Source organism: Otolemur garnettii, unplaced genomic scaffold, assembly GCF_000181295.1.
Source record: "Otolemur garnettii isolate 467f Iridium unplaced genomic scaffold, OtoGar3 scaffold00008, whole genome shotgun sequence".
Taxonomy (NCBI): domain Eukaryota; kingdom Metazoa; phylum Chordata; class Mammalia; order Primates; family Galagidae; genus Otolemur; species Otolemur garnettii.
The window spans coordinates 12,287,562-12,298,786 of NW_003852403.1; the positions used below are offsets into that span (position 1 = coordinate 12,287,562).

The window sequence follows — 11,225 nt, forward strand, 5'->3', positions numbered from 1 at the left end:
GGGGGGGGGGCGGGGCAGGGGACAGGGAAGGCAGGGCCTGACAACAATGCAAACTTTGATAAGCAGTTCTTGATAATCACTTTTGAAATCACTTTTCAACAATTATTTGTTATTATTACAATTTAACATTATAAAATTAACAAAAATAATATAAAACTCATATTCTGGTAAAATAGCCACATGGCAGCCAAAAAACGTATATTCCCTTCCTGTTCTCCCGCCTATTGGTGCATTCTTTCCAAAAATCAGGACTTTTTAAAAACGCCACAGAATGGGGGACAAATTGTTAAAAAGCAGGACATCTGGTCACCCTAGCTATAAGTAACCTAGGAAATTATCATGTAAGAATTGGACTGGAAATACATAAATCCTTACACAGGGATAAGACCAAGCTTGCCAGCCTCCTGCAAGAAATGCTATCTTTGTATTTGTTCATAGACTCACTTGAGATAGGTTTTCTCTTTGCTTTGGTTTTATTGTCTACTTGACTTTTGAGTACTAAACATCTAGAAGGCAAAAAAAACCCCAGATTCAAATATTAAAAAACAAAACAGGCTGAGTGTGGTGACACACCTGTAAATCCCAGGAGACTTGGGAGACTGAGGTAGAAGGATCACTTAAAGCCAAAAGTTTGAGACCAGTCTGAGCAACAGAGTGAGACCCTGTCTCTACAAAACCCAGAAAAATGGACTAGCAAACAATACAGTTAAGATGCTAAAGGTAACTCCAAGAAACCAAAGGGCAAGATGTCTGCCTATGCCTTCTTTGTGCAGACATGCAGAGAAGAACATAAGAAGAAAAACCCAGAGGTCCTTGTAAATTTTACAGAATTTTCCAAGAAGTGCTCTGAAAGGTGGAAGGCAATGTCTGGGAAAGAGAAGTCTAAATTTGATGACAAAGGTGGATAAAGTCCACTATGATCGGGAAATGAAGGATTATGTACCCACTAAAGGAGCAAAGAAGAAGGACCCGATTGCTCCCAAGAGGCCACTGTCTGGATTTTTCCTCTTCTGTTCAGAATTCTGCCCCACGATCAAGTCTACAAATCCTGGTATCTCTATTGGAGATGTGGCAAAAAAGCTGGGTGAGATGTGGAATAACTTAAGTGACAGTGAAAAGGAGCCTTACAAGGCAGCCAAGCTGAAGGAGAAGTATGAGAAGGATGTCGCTGACTGTAAGTCTAAACAAGGAAAGTTTGATGGTGCAAAGGGTCCCACTAAAGTTGCCATGGAAAAGGTGGAAGAGGAAGATGAAGAGGATGAAGATGAATAAAAACCTGTTTATCTATCCAAAAATACCACAAAAAACAAAAATTAGCTGGGCATGGTGGCTTGCACCTATAGACACAGTTAATTGGGAGGCTAAGGAAGGAGGAATACTTGAGCCCACGACTATGACTGCAGTGAGATACAATGAAGCCACTGCACTCACCTTGGGCAATGAAGTAAGAGCAAGACATTGTAAAACAAAAAACAGGGTAGGCCAAGGTAAGTAAAAGGGAAGAAGTTAAAAAGGAGTTCAAAGAACAATGTTAAGGCCATAGAAAATTGGAGATTAGTTCCTCTTTTCATCATAAAAGTATCCTCTGTTCTTCCCCAAACAGACTTAGGCTGGCTACATAGTTGATTCTAAATTGCACAATTTATGGATTCCTCTGTAAGAGTTTACTGGGAATTATTTATCAACCCTAATTTGTTATTGTTCAAATTGAAACAGATCAATGCAAAAAGTCACGATTATGATAAACACATAACTACTGAAAAATATTAAGTCAAAAATAATATAATGAAAGCAAACAACTCTGAGCAAATTTCCTGCGGCAAGAACAGCTCTAGGGCCTCCCAGTGATCCCCTTTGGGGCTTACCGGATTTGAGGTGATGGACAGCACCTTAGATTGTGGCACTCTCGGCAACACCAAAGGGTGTGGTTCACTCAGCACACAGGGACTCTCTGAATCCGGTCTGGTTATTGCAACATTACTCTCATCATCTGGGCAAAGGAATAAAGTCTATTATTCATGGATATTTTCTGATGCACAGCAACAATACTGTGAAAAAAAACTCCCTTGAGAATTCATAATCTCGAGGCTTCACTCATTTTTGAAGCCCAATTTCATATCATCTGCATGGTTCAAAAGCACCTCTCAAAACAAGAGTAGGTTTCCCAGGCTGGTGATGCCTACTGGTGCCTGGCAGAAGGAAGAGCAAAGATCTCTAGAGCAAAGCTGTCTGTCAGAACCTTTGGAGTTAATGGAAATGTTTTACATCTGTGCTGTAAAAAATGGTAACCAGTAGCCACATGTCTGTAAAGAGCACACTTAAAATGTAGCTAGTGACTAAAGAACTGAATTTTTTTACTTAATTTCAATTTTAACTTAAATGGCCAATCATGGCTAGTGACTATTCTATTAGATGTTTTATCTCCAGGGGAACCTTCAGATCATTAATCCAGACCTCAATTCTCACAGGTAAAGTTACATGATTGAAAGTCTATTAAAAATCACATAATCTACAAAGAAGGCACCTTGGAAAAGGGTAAGCAGAACAACATAATCAGATCAGCAAATGCTTCAGAAACTGGGGGGAAAGGGGGGGAGGAGGAAGGAGGATTGATAAACTCTTACCTAATGGGCACAAGGTAAGGGTATACACACACTCCCTGGGTGAAGGGCTCAACTACAACTTGAACTTTAACCAATGCAAACAATGTAACCTAATCATTTGTATCCTCATATTAATCTGAAATAAAAATATTACCTAAAGTGAAAAACTCAAAGGTGGGTTAACAGCAGAAATAGTGGACTAGAGCAAAAAGATCTGAAGAAATTATCCTGAATTCAAGAGAAACAATGAGATGAAAAATACGAACTGAACATTTTTTTAAAGTTTTACTTGGGCTCAGCGCCCGTAGGTCAGTGAGTAGGGCGCCAGCCACATACACTGAAGGTGGCAGGTTCGAGCCTGGGCCTGCTAAATAACGACACTGCAACCAAGAAAATAGCCAGGCGTTGTGGTGAGCGCCTGTAGTCCCAGCTACTTAGGAGGCTGAGGCAAGAGAATTGCTTAAGCCCAAGACTTTGAGATTGCTGTGAGCTGTGATGCCACAGCACTCTACCAAGGGCGACACTGTAAGACTGTCTCAAAAAAATAAAAATAAAAAAATAAAAGTTTTACTGTGTGTAAATTATACCTTGATTGTGAAATTAAGAAAATGCAGAAAATAAAATCAGAAGAAAACACCCTTTTACACAATGACAAAAAATTAAACATTGAAGAGCAGTGAATGTTGAGACTGTAAACACAGGAACTTGTATACTGTTAGTGATTACATAAACTATTAACAATCACTTTGAACAATTTGATATAATTAGTAAAGTTGAAGGTGCAGGTTCCCTGTGATCCAGCAATTCTACTCCTCAGTACATACCCTAAAGAAACTCCTACACATGTGTACAGGAGAAATGTTCAAGAATCTTCACAACATCACTGGTTACAATTGCCAAACACTGAATTTTAGTATTTGTAAAACATTGGGATTTTTAACACTTCTCACCATCATTTATGGATTCAAGACCAAACTCGAGAAATCATGTTTCTGAGAAAAACTAATATGCACTCTTTTGGTCTTCATTGTTTATAAATCACTTCCATTAGCACCATTTGGTTTACTACTATAGATTCCTTTAGAGAATGTACATCTTTTCCTAAGAAAAATGACGAGTGAAACTTGTTTCCCCATTAGCAAATTAGGATCAAAAATGATCATAATAAAAAATAATCACTTTTTGTTTAGACTTTAAAACTATCTTGATTAAAGATTAAAATGATGGCTGGGCACCAAGGCCTGTAATCCTAGCACTTTGGGAGGCCAAGGTCGAAGATTACTTGAGGCTGGGATGTCAAGACCAAACTGGGCAACATAGCAAGATTTCATCTCTTCAAAAATAAAAATAAAGATAAAAGATTATAAAATAAAAATAACAAGTTACAAAGAAATGATTACATTTACTCAGAGTTTTATACACTTTGGGGCTACTGCTTACAATTTTAACCCAAGTTATCCTTTGTAGCCCTATTGCGTACACTGTACACTAGTATGCAATTTGGCTTTCTTCCTCACATAGAAGTAGAAAAACTCACTCTGCTTTGTGCCACCACCTGTCAGTTTGCTCCAGCAATAAACAACTAAATGCCCATCAACCCAGGAATGGATTAACATGCTATGGTATATTTATATCGTGGAATACTATTCAGCCATTAAAAAAGACAAAGACTTGGGAGGCACCTGTGGCTCAGTGGGTAGGGTGCCGGACCCATATACTGAGGGTGGAGGGTTTGCACTTGGCCCCGGACAAACCGCAACAAAAAAATAGCTGGGCGTTGTGGTGGGCGCCTGTAGTCCCAGCTGCTTGGGAGGCTGAGGCAAGAGAATCACCTAAGCCCAGGAGTTGGAGGTTGCTGTGAGCTGTGACAACACAGCACTCTACCAAGGGTGATAAAATGAGACTCTGTCTCAAAAAAAAAAAAGAGAGAGAGACAAAGACTTTACATCTTTTGTATTAACCTGGATAGAGCTGAAACACATTCTCCTTAGTAAAGTATCACAGGAATGGAGAAACAAGAATCCAATGTACTCAATTCTAATATGAAGCCAGCAAATGATACCCACATAAGAGAAAAAAATCACTTCAAGGTAGGGGAAGGGTGAACAAGGTAGTTGGGAGGAGACAAGGGAGAGGGGATGGAAGGTTACAATGTATGGCAGACCTTTTGGGGAGGGATACAACTATAAGAGGGACTTTACCTAACAAATGCAAGCAGTATAACCTAATTCTTTTTTTTTTTCTTTGAGACAGAGTCTATGTTGCCCTTGGTAGAGTGCCATGGCATCATAGCTCACAGCATCCTCAGACTCTTGGGCTTAAGTGATTCTCTTTCCTCAGCCTCCCAAGTAGCTGAGAGTACAGGTGCCCACCACAACACTCAACTATTTTTTTTGTCGCAGTTGTCATTACTGTTTAGCTGGCCAGGCACCGGGTTCAAACCCATCAGCCTGGGTGTATGTGGCTGGTGCCATAACCACTGTACTACAGGTGCTGAGCCTAACCTAATTCTTTGTACCCTCAATGAACCCCAAACCAAAAAGAGAAAAAAAGAAAAAAGAAATTCAGCCCTTGGCTGGGCACAGTGGTTCACGCCTATAATCTTAGCACTCTGGGAGGCCAAGAGACAGGTGGATTGCTTGAGCTCAGGAATTCAAGACCAGCCTGAGCAAGAGTGAGACTGTCTCTACTAACAACAGAAAAACTAGCTGGGCATGGTGGTATACATCTGTAGTCCCAGCTACTTGGAAGGCTAAGGCAAGAGGATTTCTTGAATCCAAGAGTTTGAGGTTGCTGTGAGCTTTGTGCATACCTTGGTACTGTATCCAGGGTGAAAGAGTGAGACTAAGAAGGAAGGAATGGCTTGGTGCCTGTAGCTCAGCCGGTAGGGTGCCAGCACATACACTGGAACTGGTCAGTTCGAATCCAGCCCAGGCCTGCCAAGCAACAATGACAACTACAACCAATAAATAGCCGGGCGTTGTGGTGGGCATCTGGAGTCCCAGCTACTTGGGAGGCTGAGGCAAGAAAATTGCTTAAGCCCAAGAGTTGGAGGTTGCTGTGAGCTGTGACGCCATGACACTCTACCGAGGGTGACATAATGAGACTCTATCTCAAAACAAACAAACAAACAAACAAAAAACCTCTTGGGCTTAAGTGAAAAAAAAAAAAAGAAGAAGGAAGGGAGAGAGGAAAGGAGAGAGGAAATTCAGCCCTTAATAAAGTAAAATTCACAATATCTGAAACCTAATCAAAGATTACAAGACAGAAAATTAATCATAATAAAGACAATTTCAATAACTGAAACTAACCTAGAATTCATGTAGATGTTCAAGTTATTCCACATTTAAAAAAATTAAATAGAGACATGGAAGATATACTAGTTCCCAAAATCCTATTTTAAAATGAAATGACAGTATCTGAGATGAAAATTACACTAGATGAGCTTAACAGTAGATTTAATATTGCAGAAGATTAATGAACTTTAAGGCACAAAAATAGAAATTATCTAGAATGAAATACACAGAGAAAAAATACTGAAAAAAAATTTTAAGCATTGATTATCAGAGGAATTAGTGATCAAATGGGCTAATTTATGGGTAACTGGAGTCCTGACAAATGACAGGGGACAGAAAATGTGTCTGAAGAAATGATGTCTGGATACTTTTCAAATAATAAGTCCACAGATCCATGAAGTTCAACAAACTCCAGGCAGAAGAAACATGAAGAAAACTACATTAAAGCACATCATAATCAAATTGCTAAAAATCAGTGCTAAAGACAAAATCTTAACAGCAGCCAGACCAAAAAAAAGACATATAGGAACAAAGATAAGGATAACACCAGATATCGTTTCAGAAACCAAGCAACAAGAAAATGGACATCTTTAAAGTACTAGGAGACAAACTGTCAACACAGAATTCATAAAACTACCTTGTAAAAATGAAAGCAAAGTAATTATCATATCTACAAAAGAAACAATTCCTCACCAGCAGAAACATGCGCAAGAAATGTTAAAGGACGTATTTTAGGCTGATAGAAACTCATAAAGGTTTTACTAAGATTCATATTACAAAAAGTTCACCATTTTAAAGTATACAATTCAGTGGTTTTGGCACATTCACGATGTCGTACAATCATCACCATTATGTAATTTTGAAAAATTTCCATTGCTCCAAAAGAAATGCTTTACCTCCCAGTTTCCCTCTTCTTCCATCCCCTGGCAACCACTAAACTACTTTCTGTCTCTATGGCTTTGCCTATTCTGGATATTTCATATGAATGGAATCATATAATATGTGGCCCTTTGTGTCTGACATTACTCTCAAGGTTTATCCATGTTGTAACATGTATCAATACTGAATTCCTTTTATGGATAAATAATATTCCATTGTATGGCATATTAGTCTACTAGGGCTGCTATAAGAAAATCAACTGCAGACTGTAAAGCTGTAGCTCACATAACAGACATTTATTTTCTCACAGTTCTGGATGGAGGCTTCAAGTGCAAACAAGGTGCTGTCAGGGTTGATTTCTGGTGAGGCATCTCTCCCTGGCTTATAGGTGGCCACCTTCTTGTGTTCATACATGGCCTCTTCTCTGTGCATGTGTGGAAATAAAGAGATCTCTGAGGTCTCTTCATTTTATAAGGAAACTAGCCCTACTGGATTAGGGCCCCACTTCACTTCACCTTAATTATCTCCTTGCTCTGTCTCTAAATACAGTCACATTGACGGTTAGGGATTCAACACGTGAATTTTGGCAGGGAGACAATTCAGACCCTAACAAATGGCAATGCCATTCATTTGGTTTATCCATTCATTATCTGCTAATGGGCATTTGGGTTGTTTCCACTTTTCGGTTATTATAAATAATGCTGCTATGAGTATTCATGTGTAAGTTTTTTTTTAATGTGTGCATGTATTTTCAGTTCCTTTGGTTATATACATAGGAGTGGTATTTTCTGGGTTATATGGTAGTCTATATTTAATATTTCAAGAAACTGTCCATCTACTAACTAAATGGGGAAGAAAAAAATAAGCATTTTTAAAACCCTGCATTTTGAGGAACTGCCAATTTGTTTCCACAATGGCTGCACAACTTTATATTCCTACCAGCAATATATGAGGGTTCGTTTCTCCACATCTTTACTTGTTATTTTCCCTTTAAAAATTAAAATTTAGGCTCGGCGCCTATAGCTCAACCGGCTAAGGCACCAGCCACGTACACCTAAGGTGGCGGGTTTGAATCCCCAGCCCAGACCCGCCAAAACAACAATGACGGCTGCAACCAAAAAATAGCCGGGCGTTGTGGCGGGCGCCTGTGGTCCCAGCTACTTGGGAGGCGGAGGCAGGAGACTCGCTTGAGCCCAGGAGTTGGAGGTTGCTGTGAGCTGTAATGCCATAGCACTCTACCCAGGGGGACAGCTTGAGGCTCTGTCTCAAAAAAAAAAAAAAAAAAAAAAATTAAAATTTAGGGGGTGGAGGAAGGGGAGAGCAGAGAGAGAGAAGGAGCGAAGTGGGTAGGGGAAAGGAAGAGCAGAGAGAAGAAAGGAGGGAGGGGGGTGGTGTCTCAGTGTGTGACACACCTGCCACAATTGTAAGAGGGACTTCACCTAACAAATGCTATCAGTGTAACCTGGTTTCTTGTACCCTTAATGAATCCCCAACAATAAAAAAAAAAATTTAATTAAAAATATATACATATAGCCATGTGGTTTTGATTTGCATTTCCCTAATGAATAATGATGTACAGCATCTTTTCATGTGCTTATTTTTTTTTTTTCTGAGACAGAGCCTCAAGCTATCCCCCTGGGTAGAGTGCCGTACCTTCACAGCTCACAGCAACCTCCAACTCCTGGGCTCAAGCGAGTCTCCTGCCTCAGCCTCCCAAGTAGCTGGGACCATAGGTGCCCACCAGAACACCCGGCTATTTTTTGGTTGCAGCCGTCATTGTTGTTTGGCAGGTCCGGGCTGGATTTGAACCCGCCTTTTCATGTGCTTATTTGCCATCTGTCTATCTTTGGTGAAATATCCATCCAAGTCGTTTGCCCCCACCTTTTTTTGTTCAGAGACTAATTCTTGCTATGTTGTGAATGGTCTTAAAATCCTGAACTCAAGCAATCCTTCTGCCTCAGCCTCCTGAGTAGCTAGGACAACAGGCATGTGCCACCAAACCTAGCTTATTGCCTATTTTAAAATTGGATTGTTGGCTCAGTGCCCATAGCTCAGCAGTTAGGGTGCTGGACACATACACCAGGGCTGGCAGGTTGGAACCCAGCTGGGTCTGCTAAACAACAATGACAACTACAACAAAAAAATAGCCGGGCATTGTGGCAGATGCCTACAGTCCCAGCTACTCAGGAGGCTGAGGCAAGAGAATGGCTGAAGCCCAAGACTTTGAGGTTGCTGTGAGGTGTGATGCCACAGCACTCTACCCAGGGCAACACAGTAAGACTGAGACTGTGCTGTCTCCCCCCAAAATTGGGTTGTTTGTCCTTTTATTATTGAGTAGTTGTAGTTGAGTTGTAGTTCTCTACTCTGGATATTGGTTCCTCTTTTTTTTTTTTTTTTAAGACAGAGTCTTGCTTTGTTGCTCTGGCTAGAGTGCAGTGTCATCATCATAGCTCACTACAACGTCAAACTCCTAGGCTCCAGCAATCCTTTTGCCTCAGCCTTCCGAGTAGCTGGGACTACAGTTATATGCCACCACACTTGGCTAAATTTTTTTTTTTTTTTGTAGAGACAAGTTTCTTGCTCTTGATCAGAGCTAGTCTTGAATGTCTGGCCTCAAGTTATCCTCAGCTAGCTTCTCAGGTGTGATCCACTATACCTGGCATCCAGAGCCTTTTTATGTTGATTTGTAAGTATTTTCTCCCATTTTGTAGGTTGCTTTCACTTCCTTGATAATGTCTTTTATAGCATAAAATTTTTCAATTTTTTTTTTGCAGTTTTTGGCTGGGGCTGGGTTTGAAACTACCACCTCCAGCATATGGGGCTGGCGCCTTACTTCTTTGAGTCACAGGCACTGCCCCAAAATTTTTATAAAGTCCAGTTTATTTTGTTCCTGTGTTGCTTATATTCTTGGTGTCATAACTAAGAATCCATTATTTAATCCAAGATCATGAAGAGATACTCCTATGTTTTCTTCAAAGAGTTTTACAATTTTAACTCTTAAATTTAGGTCTTTCATCCATTTTGAGTTGATTTTTGTATATGGTGTGAGGTCAGGGGTCCAACTTCATTTTTTTCCATGTAGATATCCACCTGTGCCAGCACCATTTGTTGAAGAAACTATTTTTTCTCCCATTGAATGATCTTGGCACCCTTATTAAAAATCAGTTGGTCATAGATGTGTGGGCTTATTCCTGGACCTTTGGTTCTATTTCACTGAACTATCTGTTCTTATGCCAGTTCCACATTGTTTTGATTACTTTGTTCTTTTTAAGTAAGTGTTTGGGTTATCTAGTGCCCCTTACATTTCCATATGAATTTCAGGATTAGCTTGCCCATTTCTGCAAAAAAAAAAAAAAAAAAAAAGGCACATAGAATTTTGATAAGGACTGCACTAAATTTGTAGATCTGTTTGGAGAGTATTACCATCTTAACAATATTTAGTCTTCCAATCCATGAACGTGGGGTAAATTTCCATTTCTTTAGGTCTTTCCTTATTTCTTTCTGCAATATTTTGTAGTTTAAGCACAGCCAAGGAAGTGTTGTACTTCCCTGTTAAAGTTATACCTAACTCTTTTATTCTTCTTAATGCTACTGTAAGTGAATTGTTCTATTAATTTCTTTTTTTTTCTGGTCTTTGTTTCTTGGGGTTTTTAGTTTTGTTATGCTGAGATATGACCTTACTTTGTTGCTCAGACTGGAGTACAGTAGCGTGATCATAGCTCACCACAGTCTTAAATTCCTGGGCTCAAGCAATACTCCCATTTCAATCTCCTGAGTAGCTGGGACTACAGGTACATGTTATCATCCCTGGCTATTTTTTGAATTTTTTTGTAGAGCTAGGGTCTCACTATGTTGGCTAGGCTGGTCTCAAACTCTTGGGCTTAAGCAATCCTCCTGCCATGACCTCCCAAAGTGCTGGGATTATAGGTGTAAGCCACTGTACCTGGCCTTGTTTTCTTAATTTCATTGTCAACTGTTCATTGATAGAGGCTTGAAGAATTCTGAAAACCATGATATAGAGAAGGCATAAATTGCCTTGAACAGACTAATAGTAGAAATCTAGATTGGGAGCACTGCAAGGGAAGGCTCAGAAGAAAATGATGAACATGTTTTTGGCAACTAGCGGGAGATGCTTGTTATTTCATGGCAGAAAGCTTAGTTAAATGGAAAGCATAACCTGTAAGTGATTATCTTACAATCTATGTATTAAAGATGAAGCCTAAGTTTTTCTTACTATTTAAAATGCAAGATGAGAGAGATAAATTGAGGGGAAAACCCTCAATTTATAAAACAAAATAAAATAAAACTTAATGGTTTTGAAAATTCTCAGTATCTCTATAGAGGGCAAAAGATGTTAATATTGCACAAAGTAGGCTCGGCGCCTATAGCTCAACCAGCTAAGGCGCCAGCCACGTACACCTAAGGTGGCAGGTTTGAATCCCCAGCC

At 39.7% G+C, this 11,225-nt stretch overlaps 1 protein-coding gene and 1 pseudogene across 2 annotated transcripts in view; one reads left to right on the top strand and one right to left on the bottom strand.

The window, feature by feature from the left end:
• Nucleotides 1-1,272, top strand: part of LOC105886377 — a 2,083-nt pseudogene extending 811 nt beyond the window's left edge.
• The window catches only part of FAM149B1 (family with sequence similarity 149 member B1), an 84,180-nt gene that overhangs the window by 17,398 nt on the left and 55,557 nt on the right, over nucleotides 1-11,225 (bottom strand). For both annotated transcript variants that reach the window (XM_012801422.2, XM_023509572.1), the window contains exon 8: nucleotides 1,866-1,990. In XM_012801422.2, the coding sequence (XP_012656876.1) occupies nucleotides 1,866-1,990 (125 nt within the window). The remainder of the gene's footprint in view (nucleotides 1-1,865; nucleotides 1,991-11,225) is intronic.